The sequence below is a fragment of the Manacus candei genome, unplaced genomic scaffold (genome assembly GCF_025592945.1).
Source record: "Manacus candei isolate 608988 ecotype Guabito, Panama unplaced genomic scaffold, ASM2559294v1 h1tg000077l, whole genome shotgun sequence".
Taxonomy (NCBI): Eukaryota; Metazoa; Chordata; class Aves; order Passeriformes; family Pipridae; genus Manacus; species Manacus candei.
The window spans coordinates 1,236,632-1,258,740 of record NW_026138125.1 but is presented as its reverse complement, the minus strand read 5'-3'; the positions used below and the strand labels follow the sequence as shown (position 1 = coordinate 1,258,740).

Below are 22,109 nucleotides of genomic sequence, written 5' to 3'. Positions count from 1 at the left end.
GTCTCAAATTTAGGAAGTTGAAGGCTATTTAGCATCATCCAAGTCATGATTTAAATCTTTAAATCTTCCAATGTTTGGAGAGACTCTAGTACAAAATACTTCCTCCACAACTGGAACCAGGAAGGGCCTCTGTTTTGACATTTTAGGATCCTTGAATGTTTCATTTAGGTATCATTTATGCCACAGTTACTTTTGGCTGACTGAATGATGCTGTACTTCGAGAGCTGTCCCCCCAAGAAATTATATGTGTGCCTGAGGTGCTGGTGGCAGGCACTGAATGTTCCTTGTCTGCAGCAGTTGGCTGGGCTGCCTCACTTTTGGTATCAGCAAGGCTGAGGGACAGAGATGGTTCATTTATGTGTAACATAAAATATACATAAATTCCTAGAGGACAGCTATGCCTGAAACTAGAAATCACCATAGAAATCAGTTGATATCTAAGAACTATTCTCAGCAAGCTGGATTTTTCCTGCATAGTCCCCAGCCAGGTTGTGGATGGGATTAGTGGTTGCACTGGGGTCAGTACTGCCACTGCCCCCAGGTGCCTGCAAGTGTGCAATAGCTTTCAAGCTGTTTCAAGCTGCTTTCAAGTGAAGGCTTCTTACTACAGCTTAGCCTTCTGTAAGTATGGCCTGGAAATAAAAACGAAAATAAATTCAATAGCAGTTTCCTTCAAGGAAACCGACTTTGCTTAACTGGCAAAAGATGCCCAGAATATGCAATATGGGAGGCAGTTAGATCCCTCTGAGCAAAAATGGAGCAGCCTTACAATAACATCAAAACCCAGTGGTTTCTGTTAAATAAATGAAGGTTTGGATTAGGAGGCAGGGTTTTGAGACCACAAGTGCTATTACAAATTTTCAAAATGAATACTTTTGGGGGAATGAGGATTATTATAAAGTATTCAGTTGCAATATAGAGTGATTTAGTGCATCAAGTATTGGTGTTCCCATGTCGTGGGAACTAGCACAGATTCTTAAGCAAAATCAGTTGAGTGTTCCCTTCTAGTCCAGTCCTCATTACAAAAATGCCAAATAAATAGTCATGATTTGCTCGGCAATCAAGAAGCACAGAAGTCAAGCTAACATTGACTGCATTCCATCCTTTCACTACACTTTTGAAGCCAGTGGTGTCAGAATAGGTTTTATTATACAGATGTTTCCACTGTGGCTCGATAAGAGATGAAATGTACCATTTATTTATAATGCTTTCAAGTTTCGATTTCCTAATTTTAGTAGCCTATTTGTAAAGGAATAGCTCACTGAAATCAGAGATTCAGAACAGATCCAAGAAGACTTCCATTTTACAGCCTTATAGCATTCCAAAATATGGAATGAGAGAAGCATGGGGAGCTCTCTGTGTATTTTATATAGCACAAGTATGTTTTGTAGTTTTTAACACATTTCTGTGTGGGAGAAGCCTGTCCAAATTATTTTAGGATAAAATCATACAAAATATTTTTATGTTAATGAAAATGAAAATTAAAACCTAAATCCATAGCTATACCAATATGTGTGAGTTAAAGTCTGTGCAAACTAATCCTATAATAATTGCTTCAAAACAGTAAGAAGTATTTGTTTTGGATGGCATTTTAGGGAGATATTCATAAAGAAAACATCTGAGAATCTTTAACTCAGAAATACATTTTTATGCAGCAAATATCTCTTTATTTTACCAGTCAATCTGCAAGAATGTGCCTGTAAAAGCAGACAGAACTATATATGATAGCCTCTTCAGTGTGGAGGACTATTTACCCTCCAGCCTCTGATTTCTTACTGTTGTTTTAGCTTTTGCAGCTTCTGCTTCTACTTTGCTACTTACTTTTGCATCTGCACTTTTTGCTGCCTCATCTCACAGTGCTCTCTGCAGGATCACCCATAGACTCTTTATAGCCATATGTTGAACCCATTCATAGGTGACATTGAGAAAATATGATACAGAGCATTTTAGCACGTTTGCTGGCTTAATTGTACCCTCGAGATAAAGCACTGATTCTGTACAGTTGCTTATTTAGACCTTTAAATAAGTAAACTCTATATGCCCTTGTTTCTTCCCACACTATTTTTTTACTCTTTTTCAATATGCTGGATAATAATACGTTTGCTTTTCCTTCATGATCTTATTTTTATGATTTAGCTCAATTTGAAATTGTTTTTAATAAATCAATTTATTGGACTTGGGATTCTTATTTTGTTGAATCATTGTCTCAACGAGGAAGAGAGAAATGTGCATCTTTCCACAGAATCTTTCCATGCAGTACATTATAAAACTATAAATGTTAACTATATTTAGGACTGTTGTTTTGTGTAACCACAATTCCTTTGATACAGCATTTGTTTAAGTTTTATAGGTTGACAGAAGGTTAAAGTGAAACAAGAACTGTAAATTGCATAATGGTTATAATTATGTGAATGCATTGATTTTGGTGTTATGGTTGTGTGATGTGAAGTTATGCATGGGAGGCAGAGGGATTCCTAGAGCCTGTTTTAATAGATTAATCATAGATTTTTATATATATTGTTTTAGTTTCTCAGTCTTTAAGAAATAACTAGTTAACACTTGCTCTGATGCAATTGTATGTAGCACACTTTGGAGTTTTACTTTTCTCATACTGTAAGAATTCCTAAAATCAATGCATATATAGGAAAATACTTTGGTTTACTGTAATTTACACACCAGATTGTGCCATTTTGAAGTTTCAACTATGATAAAAAACATGAACATAATGGAAATTAAAGATAGATGAAAGGCCCTAATGTAAAGGAAACTTTATCATATTTAAAATTACATATGTGAGGGAAAAAAATTCTGATGTCAAATACATCTAAATAAGATGTAGTAAAATACACTCTTGAAATAATAGGACTTTTTTTAAGTAAAGACTAATAAATGTCTCTGGTTCAGTTAAAGGGTGTAATTCACCAATTATCTATAGAATGACTAGTGCACCTGGGGTTCCCCACTGCACAAACCAGGCTTATGAAGACCTGCCACAGTTAAAGTTTACATACAATTTCCTTTTGTTTCCTGTGGTAGTAGCTGCCTGTTTATTTCCAAGTGGTTCTCAGATAGCAGGTTCACTCTAAACAGAAAAGGGAGAGGAAGAGAAGATATGTCAATATCTTTTATAACGTTTCATTGCCAACTCTATTGCACCTGGCAAGATGAGATCGCAGACACATGCAAAATATCTGCTGTGATATTGTTCTAAATTGTATTGTATAGAGTGAATAATCTCAAAAATTAATGTCACTTATGGTTTTACTCAGAATACCAACTTGTAGCAAAATAAATTGTATGGTGCATTTTATTCTGGATCTTGAAGAAGTACAATAAGTAAGCCCCCTGAGAATTTTTATGAGTTGTCATGTAGTACAAGACATCCTTTGATTAATTTACATATTTATTTATTTATTCTATTTTCCTCTAGGCAGAGAATTCAGCACTGGCTCTGGAAAATGAAAATCAGAGAGAACAGTATGAAAGATGTCTCGATGAGGTAAGGTAGATAAAAAGGTTGGTTTTACCTGGTACTATAATTAAATGAATACAAATGAATATCTCCTTCTCTTACAAGGTTGATATTGTTCTGCAATTTTCCAGTATTACCTCATTCTAATTAGTTCCAAGAACATGTGTCTGGGAGTCAAATGTATTGTTCTTCATGACCTCTGCTGTAAATCCTGTTTTGACCACACTTCTTCACTGAAAAGTTGACATCCCTGTGACCAATATTTGGAACTGGTTTGCTTTCATTAGGAGGAACACATTATAATTTACCTATTAAGTGTTGTGTACCACCTCTTTTCTATAGAGTGGAACATGTATGGCAGTGGCTTCTTCCATCAAGAGTCCCCCAGCTTTTCTATGTAATGTATTCTGTAATTCTGGAATTTTAGTCTCTCAGCTCCCCCTTAGGGTTACATACACAGCTTTTTATGCTGGGTTCTTTTGAGCTGTTGGCTCACTTCTACTACATGGCTCAGCTTCTGCTCAGAGCTTCCAGTTCCAGCTGCAATGTAATTCACTCATCGCTTACTGTCTGAGCACTCCAGCAGTGTTTACACTCCTGAAATGTCTAGCATCTCCTGTTACATGGAGCTTTCTCCAGATATATACTGATACTTACTTGTTCCTCCTATTTATCCTGAAATAAGGCTCTTCTGAGTTTAAAATAGTTTTAAGACTTTTAGTAGCTGGAAGAGTTGCTCAGCATAAATTGCTTACCCATTCCATAATGAGAATGTGTAGTGGCATAAGTAATTAGGTAACATGCAAACAGAACAAAACAAAAACTACACCAGCTGCACCTTTGAGAAAAGAGTGCGTGAGCATGCAAACCACCCAGAGCAGATGACAATTCTTGTCTTCATACCAGCTTTTTGAATTTTTAATCTGCACTTGCTGAAGTGTTAGTGGCATGAGCAGCACAGCTCTAGTACAAGAAACCTCCGCATTAGTGCAGATTTTCATCAGCAAATCCGTACTTTTGCCTCTATGGCATATTTTTATCAGGGAACTGGAGTAAAAGACTTGCAGATACAGTTTCCCACTAGGTCATGCTGCCTGTTCTGTGGCACTGGGATACCAGCAGAGCCTTCATCTGCATTGGCCTGAGTCACTGCTTTCCTTGCACACTTGAATGATATATGGATATCTTGGTGATAAGGATGAAATTACCATATAATTACTAACTTCAGTTTAAATTACAGAGCTTGACTTAAAATTATTTTCTGATTGTCTAGGACAAAATCTGCTTACATAATTAATTTTGGAAATGAGTAAAGCACTATAACTGTCCATTTCAGCAAAACACTCCATGCAGATTATAAGGACAGAGGATATGATTTTATTCTGTTTACAGTAACAGGATGAATTTCTGACCCAGAGTTGTGTTTTTTACACTCTGCCAGTATCAAGATCAAATAATCATATCAAACTATGCTCTGATATTAATCTTCAGCATTACATTGCATGTTTTCAGTTCTTCTGTATTATCACAGCAGTATCCATCTTCTTCCACTATGTTAACTTTTTTTGGGAGAAACTGCTTCTCATCACCTGTGGATTTGTGCTTTCCTGCTTTATTTTTTGTTTATCTTCTCTCTTTTTTTTTCATGTTCTGTTTTGTGTGCAGTGACCTCTCTTGTTCTTTCCCCATGGCTTGCTATCATTGTTTTCTTCTCCTTCCTCTCTCAGCCCACACAGTGCTTTGGCAGTGGCACTGTAACCAGCATTGTTTTAGCTGACATAAGCTAGGACCTAATCCTTTCTGGTCACTGAGGTGAAGAAGTGTTGCCAGTGACTGAGGCAAGAAAATTGTACTTAATAATTGCAAGTTCTGCAGGAGTCCCAGGTTAGCACCCCCCTGAGCACATTGCTTAGCATCCCCCTGAGCTTCACAAGAAATTGTGCATTCTTACCGTCCTTCTTTATAGTAACAATGATGAGAATAGGAGATGAGACATAAATGTAATTATTTAATAACCCAAAAAATGATTGGAGAACCTTTACTTCCAACTAAAATCTTCTGAGCATATTTTGTATGTGACAAAGTCGTTTCTAGACAGGGATTCTTACTGGAGATCTTAAGGGCATAAAATGCTTTCAATAAATACTTTAAAAAAAAAGAAAGAAAGAAAAAGAAAAAAAATGTTCCACTTGAAAACTTCTTCCCTTTAAGACTTTAAACTTGATGCTTCCTTTGTTCATAACTCATCTTAAGCCAAACCTACTTCTCAAAGGGGAAAATCTCTTCAGACCTTCCCCAGTTAGGGCTTCAGAAATTCTTCAGCAGCTTTTAGGAGCAGATATATCCTCTGCAGCTGTGTATCTGTCTGTGCTGCATCCCCACTTTGCCCCAGGGAGACCTGGCAGGTTTAAAGGGAGGAACACAGCTGTTCCTGAGCACACAAGGCTGTGATGACACCCAAACCTGAGATAGCTAAACCTGTCACCAAAACATTTGAGTGCCTATGACAACCATTATTTTAATTTTACATCTGCAGTCCCATTAGTTGTGAGTGCATTGAACTTCTCTTGGGTTGATGCACAAGGAAAGCTTTCCTCCAAAGCTACCACCTAGCCATGCTGGTTACATGTTTGGGAAGCCTGACATGCCCTTGAGGTAGAGAAAGTTGGGAACATCGTTTGAAAACTATTGAGAGAACGCTGCCATTTTTCACTCATCACTCAGCATTGTCAAATTGCAGCTTTTCTCCCCTGGGCACACTCTGCAAACTCTGCTCAGGGCATTCAAGCATCATTTAATCCGGCCACCCTTCCAGTATGATGTGCTTGCTCCCTTGGGCCTCACAGCAGTGTGATGAGGCCTCTTGCTATGCACAGTGAGCTTTCTGCCAAGGTGTTGGTGGCCATTAAGCTGCATATGAAGGAAGTAAAAATAGCCATTGTGATTTTTCTGTCTGGCTGTAGGTAAAAGATACCGGAGCTGAGTTGTTAGAGCAATGCTTGCCATTATTTTATCTCATTTTTCTTTTTTTTAGTCAATTATTTTACATAGTTCTTTTCGTTCATACAATGCCCCACATTTAATATTGTTTGAGTGCTTGCAACTGTGACATAAAAATGCATGCTCTGTAATCATTTTCATGATAAAATTCAATGAAACTCAAATTTTCAGAGAGATTAAATCTGAAAAACATATGGATCAAGCTGAATGAGTCCTCTATGAATTTTAACAATTATTCACTGATTTTAAAATAATTGTTCATCTCTGAAGTGTACATGTAAAAAACTTTAGAACAGTCTTTGGAAGAAGATGTCATTGAAATGTTCCAGTACTTGATAAATAAGAAAAGAGCTCATTTAATTTCAGATATACTCCATAAACGTATCTTTCTGTCTCTGAAAAATTTAATGCAAAACCGAGGATTGTCCTCTTGTACCTTTGGGCTTTGAGGTTAACATGCCTAATCCTAGTTTCTTATCCTGGAATTCAGCTGTCAGTTTATTGGTAAGTGGTAATGTCATGGTTATTCACATCACTGTGTCAGCTGAGATTCTGTCAAGCTTCACCATACTTATATGCAGGAAATTATGCAACTTAGGGTGGATGATATTTTTGCTGATGTTTTAAGAATTAACTAATCGAAAATGTAAAGTTATCTTAAAAAGGCATTCTGTTTTTAAGATTTGAATAAAAAATGAGGTCTTTCATTTTGGTACACGTGAAATATCTTTGTGCATATAGAATCGTACGTTAAAGGCAGCTGTGTAAAATATCAGTACTTGTAAAAGGTATAACAGATGTTACACTGGAGTCTCTTTTCCTTGATTCATTCTTTTATACATTTTCTATTAAGGGCACTTTATGGCATGTATATGTAAACATAATTAAATAAGGAAAAAATGAAGCTGGATCTTTTATCTCTTTCACTGCAATCCAGAGAAGGAAACGTCACCTAAGGATCTTGGCTATTAAGTCCAAAGGAAAGGCAGTCAGTGTGAAAGCACTTCTGCCGAATAGCATACCAAGAAACAGCCATCTCTATTCTGTTCCTTGTTTCACCTTGATTAACTGCATGAATCACAGGTCAAGTAATTTTACAACCTGCTTTTTACTGGGATTGAGCCACAGTTACGCCTCATATAAGTGGGAATTTCACATTTGCTGCATCTCAGAAGTCAATCCCTCTGCCTTCAATGGTCCCAGTTTCCACAGGTTCTGACAGTAGTGACTGTCAGTTTCATAGGGCTGGTTCATGTTGTTCATTGATATCCATGGTGTCTCCTGATACCTGTAAGTTAAAAGGAAGTAGATTGTTGAGCTTAGCATCTTATTTTCATCTGCTGTAGGAGTGGAATGGCAGCCTCATTTGAAATGCAGTTTGGCTGACTCCACTTATTGACTGCTAAATTAATTTTAGTAACTGCAGAACATTTCACTGAAGGCTTCCTACCTCTGTTCCTGCTGAATACCAAAAATACAGACCTGAAAATCTTGAATGGTAATAGCAACATAGTTTTTCAAGCTGCTAGATACTAGAAAAAAATAACACCATTTTGTAAAGAAACTAGTTACATATCTCTCTTATTGACATCCATGGGAGCTATGGATCACTGGCAGGTACTTCCATTTAGATATCTAGCTTCATATACTCAAAAGCTGGAAAATTTGTCATATATGCATCAGCAAGTTCAGGTTTTACCCATTTGGAAGATTATGCCATTTACACTCCTCTGTACAATATGTAAAGCTGTAGGAGTCATTTCGTAGGCTATTCTGTTGTGAGTGACTAGTACACACTTCAAAGAGCCTTTTAGTTCTTCCTTGGTAAAGTAACTCCGTGTCAGAAAGTGAGGAAATAATGTATTCAATATGGTTTGTTCAATTTTCAGGTAGAGCAAACAGACGTTAAAGGTACTTGCCAGAAGGAACACTGTTGGATGTGGGAGCCTGAGAGCCTGTAGGGCAAGGCACACGGGTTTTCAAAACCGTAACATGTTTACTTCTGTGGGTTATTACTGTTCTAATATTAGTCTGTGTCTTCTGTTAAATCATGTATAGAGCTGTTTTATGGGATCGTTGTTCCACAGGCTGCCTGAAGTTAGGGACCAGTTTGGAAAAAAAAAAAAATGATACTAGGCAATTTTATGAGCATATGAATCAAATGTAACTTTTGGATCTAACAGAGCTAAATTATTTACAGAAGCGAATTAACTGTAGCTCTTTTCTCCCAACTCAGTTCACATCAATGGTGTGGGGGTTTTATTTAATTTGCCAAGAGGTAGAAGACTCAATGCATATGCTTCACTGTAATTTCTGTCAACAGAAACCAAATCAGAAATCTCTTTTTGCACAGAGAGAGATCTCTACTTGCTCTGCCTAAATGGAGGAACAAAAACATAGGCCAGTGCTTTGTGTGGTAACGTGCATATTTGGTTTTGAACATTCAAGACATCATGAACAGAAAATTTTATCTCAGTCCTTTTTTCTCTCCTTCCTTCTTCCACTTTCCCGCCCCTTGCTGGATGGTAAATGTAAATTAGAAAAGATGTATAAAATAAATAACTTCAATAATTCCCTGTTGAATATATAGTTCTCCTAATCAATGGTGTGTAATCTCATTCGAGTCAATTATGCTTTGTGGGGTGAATGCCTTCCAACCACATTTTGATGACAGTAGGTACTTGAATTTTCTGTGGCACTTTATGGTTTCTGCTTGTCATGATAGATGTACCATTTTGTCAATATTTAATCAAGAAACAATTAAACTTCATGAAAACATTCAGGACTCCATTCTTGGCTGGTAAAAATCCTCTCTAGTGAATGCTGTCAATCCATCCTGATGCACACCAGCTACATATAGAACCGTGAAAGTTTAATCTACTCCAAAGTTAACCAAATGTCCATCATGTCACACTGCAATTGATACAGTACACATTTTTTTATAATGAGGACTAGCACAGAAGTAGTTGACATGCATTTCATATATTCTTACTAGTAATATCTACTAGCATTATTCTTACTAGTATTGCATATTCTTACTAGTATTATCTTACTAGTACAATTACTAGTATTATATTAAAATACTTGTAAATAATGAAAACACTAGAATTGGTGGTGGTTGTAGGCAGGAAGTAGAATGTAAAGCCTCAAAAGTAGGTATTTTTATGCAAAACCACACATAATAACATACTTAATTTTTTTTTTTACTTATTTCTTTCAGGTAGCTAATCAGGTTGTTCAGGCTCTACTTACTCAAAAGGTAAGTTGTGATTTGGGTATTGTGGTGTAACTTAGAGTTTGCACATGTTCGTTGCTCATTTGAAAGATACATATATATTTATGTAGCATACATTTTTTAAACTGTGCACACATTTAGTTACCAAGGCTGCCACATATCAGGCCCAAAGTCAAGATTCTGTAATCCAAGAGAAATGAAAATCCATGAATCTGGAGATTTTTAAGGCTTGATTCTATGTAACACATATTCAATTTTTATTGTTTACCTAAGTATTGACACAAAAGTATCTGAAAATCCTTCCTCCAGATGCTGATTTTTGCATTGCCTATCCCTAATGAGTTGTGTTGCTCCCACAGTCCATTCCTGTGGAATGTGAAACAGATGAATTACTGTGCATGTCAATAGCTGGCACACTCACATTCACTCACTTTCCTGGTGTGAGCCTGTGCCTCTCTGAGGAAAAGACAAGGCTCCTCATATGAAATGGCCTTCAGCTACTCAACTTATGGGCTAGGGACCCCCAATAAAGAATGTGTATTTTATCTTTAAAAACCTTTTATTGTCCTCCTGATCCATTCTCCTGGGTAAGCAAGGTAAGTACTTCAAAGGCAAAATTCTTGTAGGGTGATAACAAACCCAGCAGAATGAAAAGATTCACTATGACTTCTATAATGGTCTGTTCTGGATTGAGTCATGTCTGAAGTTTCAGTTAAAGATGATTCCATGATTTCATTTTGTTGAAGGGGAAAAGGGGGAAAGACAAACAAAATATAAAGACCTGTAATAATAAGCTATGAACACTTCAATATTCATGAAATGATCTTTTGTGAGATCTCGACCACTTGATGAATGTGGCATTATTAAAATACTTCAGATCATTTAGTTTTAAAAAGATGATTCTGAAAGAGACATAAACGCAGTCTTTTAATGCAGACAGTGCAAAGCAGAATATAAACTGTTTTGTCTACACTTAATGGCAGGACAAGTAATAATGTTTTTAAAATGCAGCAAGAAACACCAAGTTAAAATAATCAAAAACCTCTGCCATAAGCGCAAAAGCTTTCTAGATGCAAATAGTTTTTGAAGACACTCCAAAGACTCCCTCATGGACATCATTCAGTCCAGCAGAATGTTATTCAGAATGCCTCCTGCAAAGGGATGTCCCTGAGGGGGACAGTGGGGCAGGCAGGATGTGGAGCCCCAGGGTCAGGCCTGGAGGCAGTGGTCAGGGTCAGGTCTGTGTTTCCTGGGCAGATCCATGGGGAGGAGAGAGGTTCCAGCGAAGCCGAGCCAGGGAGTCAGGATGCAGCTCAGGATCAAGGAAGCAGGAGGTTGGGTACAGATACAGCTGCGGGGTGGCTGCTGCACAGCTCAGATGTGGGCAAAATGACCTTTAATGCTGCCAAATAGACTCCTAAAAGTGGGGAATGTGCCCTGACAGGGGGATAGACAAACATCTACACCCAGAACCATCTGCACCTAAGTGAACTGTAAATAGGTGCAGAAAGTTTCATTTGACCACCCACTCAGGGGGAAGGCTGGATTCCCTTCTCAGCTCCCTCTTGGGCAGATTTTTTGAGAATCAATTTTATGACATCCTGTACGGATTAAAAGATGTGCAGGGAGACGTTCTGACCTCATTACGTCTGCTCTGGGGTATCCTGTCCTGAAGACAGAGATGTTCAGGTCACCTGTAGGTGTGTGATGCAAGACTCTGGAGGGTGCCATTGCCCATTACATAGATAACACATTCCTGTGACCCGAGTTGGCATCAGGAATACAGAAGTAATAATATTCCCTAAATCTGTTCACCCAACAGCTGTGATCATAGAACAGCCACACAGTTGTTACCACAGGTTGGGGTTGAAAGTGTCATTGTTCAATCCCATGGTTTTTAGATGCACAACAAAGCCTTTTACTCTGGAAGAGGGATATGGCCTTACAGCAGTTGGAAGTGTTGCAGCTTGGAGGTAGTTTGTGCAAGCCACAACATCCAGGGAAGCTTGCACTGTTGCTGCCTGTACTGTGTTACTCTGTGTACACATACGTGCATGGTCTGTGCATCATTGGAGAACTGCAGAGTCTGCAGAGCTATTGCTGTGACAGCTTTTAGAAATATAACTTAAGCCATTTTTAAAAAAAATCTCAAATCTGTTTTTCAATGCACTTTCAATGGAAACTGAGTTATTTTCTCATGTTAATATACCCAAAAGCCTCATACACATTTTGTATTATAAAACCATATTTGATGAAATATTTACCAGAGGGTTAATCTCAATATATTAATCTCTAGTTTGGGAATATTATGATTGTTTTCCCAATGAAGAGAGGAGCTTCCTGATTCCCTTTGCAAAGGTGTCAGACATTTTGATGACTACATACTTTCTCAGTAATGAACTCTCCCAAACCCATAGGAACCGAGGAGTTCATATGGATACCATAAAACCAGATTTGAATACATTTAATAAAGTGATTTACTTAGGGTTGATGGGGTTTAACAGCTGCTTACCTATTACTGAGTAATAACAGGTAATTTAATATCCATAGAAAGAGGAAAGAGGGTACTCTTCTAAATGCTAATGAATATTAACTGTTATAGTGCTCCTGACACCGTTCTTACAAGTCCTTTTATAAGAAAAGACAGGAACACAATAGCATAAAATGAAGAGGAAATTGCACTCCTCACACCAGTCCCAAAAAGGTAGATATCAGAACCCAAATAGTAACTAGTAAACAGATAAATCCACTGTCATGCAGCTGAGCAGTAAGACAGAGCCAGTCATGCCACAGAGAGATAACACACCTCTGGGGCATAGCAAGACATGGAGAAAAGCTGAGAGCTTTCAGAAAACGGAGAAGAGTGATTTTGTACAGTAGTGCACACTGTATAGGCTTTGCTATGAGTTTGAAATTGTCCCTCAAGGACTGATTTTTGCTTAATTTAAATACATGGTGTAATGTAAAGAATACAGCACTGTGCACTTGCCAGTATGTGAAAGACTGTGATTCCGCTGAGGGAATCCGGTGACACGAATTGAGTGAGCAAAGCTTGAGTGATTTAACAATGTCACCGAATCCTTGAAATGGAATTACAGTCTTCAGTGTTCACTTTTCAGATATATAATTCATTACAATACATATAGAATTTCTCTAACGTGAGAGACTTTTTTTTACTGAGATTATGGATAAACTGTATTAACTTGAGATTTGTACTGAATTAGCCACACAGCAAAATTTCACAGATTTTGTGTAGCAAAATTCTGTAGATTTTCTACCACTTATAGAATATTTTACTTCTAAAAAATTTAGGAAGTCAGAAAAACAACAAAATTATTTGAGGCAAACCTGTATGTTATGATATTTACTGAAAACATCCATTCTTTCTCGTTCCACCCAAAGGCTTCTCATATAGCATGAGGTGATTGGAGTGCTGAGAACCGTATATTTATTTATATTTTTCCATGTAAGACCTGTATTAACAGTTTGAAATTTGAGTTACACCACTTAATGAAATAGTTTTGTGATCTGTGTATCTACTTTTGCATATTACTCTCTTCCATAGGACTGTATTCAGGAGAATACTTTTTTACTCAGGGCTCTGTATGAAAGTTATTTCTTCTTCATTTTCATCAATCAAATAAAAAGTGAATTAAGTATTAATTAAAACAGAAAGAAGCATGTTCAGAGTAAGAGCAGTGTTTTTGTGGACCCTCTAATGAGGGCATTGGATCCCATTTTGGAGAAGAGTGAGTCTCATTCAAACTGAAGAGATAGAGCAAGACTAGAGGGATGCTTGGATATTACTATAGTGAAACCACAGGAATACCTTAAACATTTGGGAGATTGCTATCTTAATAGCTAGTCGTTTTGCCCACAGGAGAGGAATAATAGGCTTCAGACATGTGATAGCTTTATTAATTGGTAATTTTAGGACTTCCAACTTTCTAAACTCAGACTTTATTTTACCAGAATACTGCTATCTTTATGTGCCTCATTTCTCCTCTGGGCTCTGTGTGGCATTACCATTGGAGGGTTTATAGCATCTGGGTGGGTAATCTACTACCTTATATTTGACTTTTTACAGAAATTCTAAAGTTTGAACCATAAATCATCCAGTTTTAAAACTGTAACATAGGAAGGTTTAGAGCAGAGGCCTTGCTAGGATTTAAATTTTTTCTACATTGTTAGTTTCTGTGAATCATTTTTCCCTTTCAGAGCACTTAATAATTTTGAAATGTTAAGCATTGTAACAGTTGTAACAGCCAAGGCTGAATTTTAAAGTCTCTTATTTATAAAAGATAGATAATGACGGTTCTTGATGCTTGCAATCTCTGTTCCTAATAGAGATTGCCATGTGTAAGACCAGGGATAAGTGGTCTCACTGATAGAAATCAAAACTTTAGGGCTTCACAAAACATCAAACTCAAGATTTTTTTTGGGTTGTGTTGGAAGGCTCTAGCAATTTCAGTTGAATAGCCACTTGACAGCCACCTAAAACAAATGTTGTGAAACTATCAAGAGAAAATAACTTCTTGTGGTATTGTCATAAAATCTGATTCTTATGGATAAAAAGATGTTTACAATTTTCTGGAAGTCTCAAGATGAGCATAGTTTATTGTGTGTTCACCTCTTTTAACCTCAGTGCTGGTTACAGCGGAGACTAAAGCAACTGTAGGCAAGAATTTAAGCTGCATCTGATCACAATTTCCTCCTCTGATTTGTTATCTCATAAAGCCAGGTCATTGTGTTGTTAATGGTATTGACAGGACAGCATATGGGGATCCAGAGGCCTGTTTCTCCACCCTCATATGGTGGAAAGTAATAGGAGCTAGGCAATACCACAGGGCAGCAAATGTCCTAAATTTAAAGGAATATGGGGAAGTATTTTGGAGATGTAAATAAAAAAAAAAAAAAAACAAAACCAACAAACCCTAGATACAGCTGCAGCTTATTATTTTTAAATGTAACCTTTTTTAGGAGACTGCTTTTCCTGGTTTATGAATCCCTTACACTTCAAAATGGACAGCTGTACAGATTATGCTGAAAAGCATAGTGTCAGATTCTTTTTCTCTCCAAAATCCTCTCTCTGAAAGAATCCTTTATTCTTTCAAATGGCCAGGAAAAGCAGCTTTTACATTGAAGATAGATAGATTTGCTATATCTGAAAACCATTAATGGCTTTAATGGTTTTGCAGTTCACCTCTGCTTCTAATGGTTAATTTTAAGGGTTTTTCATAGAATCCCAGAAGTACTTGTATTGGAAAGATAATCGAGTATCTTTAAGATCATCGAGTCCAACTATTAATCCAGCACTGCCAAACCCAACACTAAACCATGTCCCCAAGTGCCATACCTACAGGGTTTTTAAACACCTCCAGGTCTTGTGACTCCACCACTCCCCTGGGCAGCCTGTTCCAATGCTTGACAACCCTTTCCATTAAGAAATTTTTCCAAATATCCAATCTGAGCCTCCCCTGGTGCAGCTAGAGACCATTTTCTCTTGTCCTATCAGTTGCTATCTGGGCAAAGAGACTGACCCCCACCTGGCCACAACTTTGTTTTAGAGAGTTGTGGAGAGTGAAAGGTCCCCTCTGAGCCTCCTTTTCTCCAGGCTAAACATCTCCAGCTCCCTCAGCTGCTCCTTATAGGACTCGTGCTCCAGACCCTTCACCAACTCCATTGCCCTTCTCTGGACTCCCTCTAGCCCTCCAATGTCTTTCATGTTGTGAGGGGCCCAGAACTGAACACAAGACTTGAGGTGTGGCCTCACCAGTGCTGAGTTCAGGGAGACAATCACTGCCCTGGTCCTGCTGGCCACACTATTTTTCATACAAGCCAGGATGCCATTGGCCTTCTCAGTCACCTGGGCACACACTGGCTCATGTTCAACTGCTGTCACCAGCACTCCCAGGTTCTTTCTGCTTTCCAGCTCTTCTTCCCCTAGTTACAGTGGGGGAAGTTACAGACCATCCACAACAGCCACAGCAATGGTTTGGTTAGTCCCAAAAAAGGAAGGAGGGGATCAGACTTCAGAATAGTACCTTGAAGACACAGTACCACTTTGAACTTCTGCCTGGTTTGTTATAGATTATACTTTTTCCTTAGCTTAATGCTTATTACAATAGTCATATATTCATTGCTTTTTGCTTTGTGTCAGCTGCAAAATGAAACACATTGCTAGCAAAGTCACTTTTATCCTAACAGAGAACTCCAAAAGAAGGTGACAATTAATTACTGTATGTCACTACAAGATTTTTTTGATGTTATCCTGGATGATCAAACAACTAGAGAAAATGAAGTAGTACATTTCTGATTTATACTATTTTGAAAGTTGTATGTTTATTTCTTCTTAGCATCTGACATTACTTAGAGCTTTTTAAGTGCTTCTGTTACCTGCTTTCTAATTTTCCTGTTTTCCCTTGTGCTGCAGGGTTTGAGGGAGGAATGTATAAAGCTGAAAATGAGAGTTTTTGATTTGGAACAACAGAATCGAACATTAAGTGTGCTTTTCCAGCAGAAAGTCAAACCAGCTTCTGACCTCCTCCTTCAGGTAGGAAATGGCCTTTGCAGAAAACAGGCTATGAGCTTTATATTTCTTGCAATTATAAAATACTTTTCTTCCTTTTAAGGTTAGTTCAATAAATGGGAAATGACAGTTGATAGATTTAATGTATTAGAAGAATATCCATTATCTATAATCTGATCCCATTGAAATTGAAACTGTGTGCCAATGAACTGCGACTAGATATTGTGTGCAGATTTGGAGAGAGGAGCACATCTGCAGAGTAACTTACTTTTTTTGGTGCTTCTTCACTATGATAAATGGAATTATATGGGTTCATTATCCCTCTGCAGGGGAGAAGCTCGGATTCCTTAACATTCTGCTTGATGGTGAACAGTGTAATTTCCTGTGAGAAGACAGCCCATTTATTTAACTTTTGCCATATGTGATACTGTTCTGGTTTCGGCTTACTTGCGAGTGCTTAAGAACATCTTCATAGGCTTGGAGTGATTTTTTTTTTGCCAGTGCTTTATGGGAGTATATAGCTGAGAAACCAAGTGACCTATCTCCCACTCATTTGCCGTTCTGGAATACTAAGAGATGTTTCAGTATCCCTTTTCATTTGGCAAAGTCCATTATTGTGAGTGAATCCATCACTTTATCACCCGTTTTTAGAAGTAGAATTGCTTTGCAGAAGTTCCAACAGATCTGACTATGAGCTGGGAGAACAGCACATTAGGACTAATTAAACCTTTGCTGGTCATGTCAGCTACATAAGTGATATTAAATGTGCATCTTACTTAAATCCTTGCTGCTCTGCATCTGTATCTCAAAGTAAAATTTGGCCCTTGCACTGTTGCTCAACAGCTGAGGTCTGCTAACTCTCATCAGGCTTGTCTGTTTATTTAGGAAACGTGGTCTTCTCACAGCTGCTGTGAAAGGCAAGGGAATCCCCATGGTGGGGGCAAATAGTCGTAATTACTGTGGAATTCTAAAACACAGGCAGGGTGGTGCCAGGTCACCATCACAGGGATCTGGATTCTTGAGTTATCCTCAGGTTCTTGTTCTGTCTCTTGATTTTTTGTTGATTTAGTTATTGCTAGGTCAGGACCTTCTCTCTTCTAATTTCTTGTCCCTTGCACCCTGATTTATTTCACTGTTTGTCCTTCACAGACCCCTGTATAGAGGACTGATTTATGTTTATGCATTCACAGTTTCTGACGCATCCACCACAGCGAGGATCCTTATTGCTCACTTCTGCTTTTGACAGTCACATCCCCTGCTCCTTCTTCCTGGTTTAGGGTGGTTCTTTTCTTTCTTTTTTTCCTTTCTTTTTTTTCCCTTTCTTTTTTCCTTTTTTTCCCCTTTCCTTCTTTCTTTCCTTTTTTTTTCTTTCTTTCTTTGTTTTTCTTTCTTTCTGTCTGCCTTCCTTCCTTCTTTCCTTCCTTCCTTCCTTCCTTCCTTTCTTCTTTTTCTATCTTTCTTTTTCCAAAGTGTCTAACTCTAGTCTGTGTTAGTTTGGGGTTAGAGTGCACAGAAGTCATACTCTGTACATTGATCATTACATATATGGCTCCTATTCCCAATTCCTTGTATGGCAATAATAAAGCCAGGTTATTCTAGGAATGTTATGGAAGTGTTAGCTAGCATCTGAAAAGTGGGATCAGTGTTTGACTTCAGTTCTTTGAAATCAGATTGTGTGACAGGTGTGAAATAAGTTGAAAGAGATGAAGTTGCACCAGGTAGAAGAAGGAACCAAATGAAAAACAGGTTTTCCTGAGGGATTCAAGCTATTTTACATCATTATTCTTGCACATATTGGCAGGAACTAATGTGTATAGGTTCCCCTCCCCCTGCTTTTCACTTGATTTATCTTTATTGTCTGAGGACAAAAGGGAATTAAGTTCATTTGCAAAGTCCTGGTCTTCCTGAAGCAAAATTTGCTGTTGAGTTCTTACTGTTGCTATCAACAGGTTTTACCCCCCCTGGGGAAAAAAAAAGCAGAGAACAAGTTACAGTGTACATCAGAAAAAGAAGAACTTCTGTTAATACATTTCATATGTCCTTTTTTTTACCAAAAAAATACCCCGGTAAATTTGTGAGTTTCCAGAAATATAATTATCCTCTAAATGTACTTCAGACTCGAATAATAGTGTGAAGTCTGTGATCTTGAAGTCTGAAATCTGAAGCATATCTGAAGAAGGGTGTTTTCTTAGGACTGAAATTAAACAAATACTGTTGTGTGCCTGCATAGAATTAAAGCACAATTTGGATTATGTCTTCTTGGAAATGCACATAGAGCTCAGTTTTAGAGCAGTAGGTAAATATTGGTTTCAGTGTGTAACTCTACAGGAAAGTTCTAAATATGTGCTTAAGGACATTCCTGTTAAATCATGACCCCAATCAAAGTGAATGGGCAAATACTGCTAACTAGGGGCAGGGGGCAGGTGGTGTTTTCACCTTTCCTGTACATTCTTATACAATACAGTTCAATTTTATTTAATGCTGATCTCATCCCAGGAGTAGTCACACTTAGTACAACTAGAAATTTTGAAGAATGCCATAGTAGAGGACAGAATCTAAAATAAGTAGTATTAGTTACTTTTTCTGCATATCAGCTTCTGTGATTTGGTTGTATATTACCATCCAATTATTCTGTATTTGACATTAGAAGACTTTTGTATTACAAAGTAAACTTATTTTTAAACCATAAACATTTTGACTTCTCAGATTTCAACAGAAATATAGATTTCTTTTTTAAAAAATTAGAATATATTTCATCATTACCTTAGGTTTTTTGTATGGTTGATTGCAGAGCAAATAATACATGTTTCGTGTGTCTTAGAAATTAGATCGTTCGCAATTTTTTCAATGAAATAATTGATACCAGTGTTTTAAATTTGACCAGAGAGTAATGGCCCCCATGCCATACCAATTGCACTGGTTTTGTTTTCATCATACTTCTCACACAGTTCAAAAAAACCCTGATTTTGCTACCAATTAAAAAAAAAAAATTCATGTAATATGGTTTTCATGGCTGCCTCAGGAATCCTGCACCATAAAAATGATATTAAAAGTATTACATTTTCATGCATTTACAAGAAGTGTAAGTACTTATGAAGTTGAAGGTCCTAATAGTATTTTTAGAGCAATATGTATTGAGGCATGTGATGGTGTGTATTGCCATGTAAGTCCTTTTCTGCCAGAAATTTTGGTGTGCTTACTGCTTGTAGGGAGTGACACAGATCACTCCTGTCATGAAAAGATAAGTAATGCAGTCTCTGCTGCAAAATGTAAGGAGGAGAAAGAGGTAACTTAGGGGGTTTTTTTTCACCTCTGATACTGTAGACAGTTTTAAGAGCTACCCTGTCTTTCTGGGAACATTCTTTCTAGCTGAAATGTGTGATTTACAGAACCAGTATTAGAGTAGATAAATAAGGAGAAGGCTGATCAACTTTATTATTATTATCATTATTATTATTTTCAGGCAATCTCTCTGAAACAGCTTTTTTAAAATGATGAATGCTTGGAAAAGTGTTTTGTGTCAGCACCACATGAGAAAAAGCAAAAGTTTTAGTTAGAACCTGGCACACAAGAGTAGCTTCTGCCCAAGCAGCCTTCATTTTCCTCTTTTAATATCGTTGCAAAAAAGATATTAAATACTCCCTGTCATAACAAGAGGGGTTTGGGAAATAAAACCAGGAACTCTGTTTTAGTGAGCCACCTTATATTTCATCTGCAAGTGGGAGAAATAGTTGGGGATAATAGGCAAAGATTTAAAACTGAGCAGAGTAAAACTCATTTGAAGTGAAGAGAGAAATCTGTGGAGGTGATATACAGAAGGATGCTGAAGGGATAAGACAAATCCAAAGAGAGGATGCAAGAGTAGGAATAAGAAGCTTTAGATGAAACTTATCCCTTCTGCTTTGCTCATGGCCATGTATAGCATCTATGAAAAATGTTTTAAATGTCAATATCACTGCATTTCTGTCTTATTTTTTCTAAATGATGGAGTGTTTTCTTCACAGAAAATTTAAACTACTAAAATCACCAAATTACAGTGTTTTCCTGCTTCTTAGGTGTGGCACCTCACAGAGTTGTTTTGAATGCATTGTGTATAGACTGCTCAGTCTTGAGGCATAGATCTATTTCTTTTAGTTACTCTCTTTTTCCACTCATACCTGAAAGCATAACTACTGGCATTGAACCTAATTTGGATATTGCATATCCTTCTTTTACAACAGCGAAGACTTGTATAAAGTTACTGAGGATATCAGGGGTCAGAATTTGCCTTCTGACAAAGAAACCAGTATTTTTTTTTTTTATATTATGTATCTCTGTTTGCACAAATTCAAGATGTTTGCCAGCTGAATTGTTCCCATGGGTGAAGTCCTACTTCCACTTTTCACCCAGAAAGTTACTGTCATGGGGTTTCTGTTATAAAGCCTGCAGGGAATCTTCAGTGAAAGGTATGAAAAAGTGGCAAGTATCAAAATTTATTGAGTTGATTTATTTGATTAAATAAGTAATAAATTTTTCATAGTTGGGAAAGTATAAGATAATATTTCTAATCATAAGATTTACAGTGTCTCTGATCCTAAACTATATTTTCATTGCCATTTTATTTCCATCATAAAAATTCTACTTTATCAACCCCAGAACAAAGCAGGAAGGTCTCTTGAAGCATCTATTTTCTCCTTGTGTTTCTCTGGCCAGATTAGTTACATTTACCATCCATACTGTTTAATTTTAGGTCTAAAATTTTGTCTAAAATTCTACAGCACAGTGCACTGAATTCTCAGAAGGTCAATTTAAATAATAATTACTTTATTATAACTGCATTCATATTAGCTCTTCTAATAACCTGAAAACTGTGCCCTGATGTACAAGGCAGAGTGTAGCTGTATGTATTTTGATGGAAACAGCTGTACAACTTGGCAGGAAGGGGTAAATTGCAACAGCTGCATTATTTTATATGGAGAGAAAAAGAGGGCAATTAATTGCCCTAACACCTGACAGAAGAAGACAGAATATCTGGGCTCAGAGTTTGACCTTTGGTTTAGACATCATTAGACGTGATGATGTCTGATGCAGGAGGTTAATATTCAAGAATTTTAGAAAGTAGGTATTTAGGGTTTGAAATGAAAACTAAAGATCATCACACACTGTTAGAAAACAGTTTGTCAGCATTCCAAAGTACATTTCAGTAACTGGACTGTTATATACTGAGTAGTGGTAGAATTCCCATCTCACATAAGCTGGTCCTGCCTTGTGCCTCCAGGCTCTTGGGAGTGCAGGCAAACTTCATACCAAGATGAGCAAATTGTATTAAAGTCATGAAACTCCTGCACTTGGCTGCTTATTTGCTTACTTCACATTTATTCCTTTGTATCCATTAGATTGTCAGGATATGCTTACCTGCAAATCATCTGGAAAAGTCCATCTGCAGAACAATCTCTGTCCTTTTCTTCTCAGTAAACATATAAATCTAAATAAGGTGTGGAGGATCTGTAGTGATATTTATTTACTCAAAAATCAGGACTGGTGGCTTGAAGGAGAAGTTAATTCCAGATCTGCTAATTGATTCAGCAATAATGGAATACTGCTTAAAAGTTAGGACAATCTCCAGGGCTGTATCAACAGAGAAAAAGGTAATCACATAAATGTAAAGCATGTTTGAGATATATTAAGTTTAAACCAGTACATTAACCTTTATCCAAGAATTAGGTTGCTAGTAGAGCACCTATTAAGAGGTGTAATGGTGGGTTTTATGCTACTTGTGGTTATCGGAAAATTCCAGGCTGTAGCCCTGCTTGAGTGCTTCCTCCAGTTCAAGGCTACCAAAATGCACACTTACTGTCCCAGGAAAGAACCTCCAGCCTTGTAGCCATGAGAAA

The 22,109-nt window shown here is 37.4% G+C and overlaps 1 protein-coding gene across 5 annotated transcripts in view; it reads left to right on the top strand.

The window, feature by feature from the left end:
- The window catches only part of NCKAP5 (NCK associated protein 5), a 370,644-nt gene that overhangs the window by 266,651 nt on the left and 81,884 nt on the right, over positions 1–22,109 (top strand). For all 5 annotated transcript variants that reach the window (XM_051810233.1, XM_051810235.1, XM_051810236.1 and 2 more), the window contains exons 8-10: positions 3,431–3,499; positions 9,693–9,731; positions 16,141–16,260. In XM_051810233.1, the coding sequence (XP_051666193.1) occupies positions 3,431–3,499; positions 9,693–9,731; positions 16,141–16,260 (228 nt within the window). The remainder of the gene's footprint in view (positions 1–3,430; positions 3,500–9,692; positions 9,732–16,140; positions 16,261–22,109) is intronic.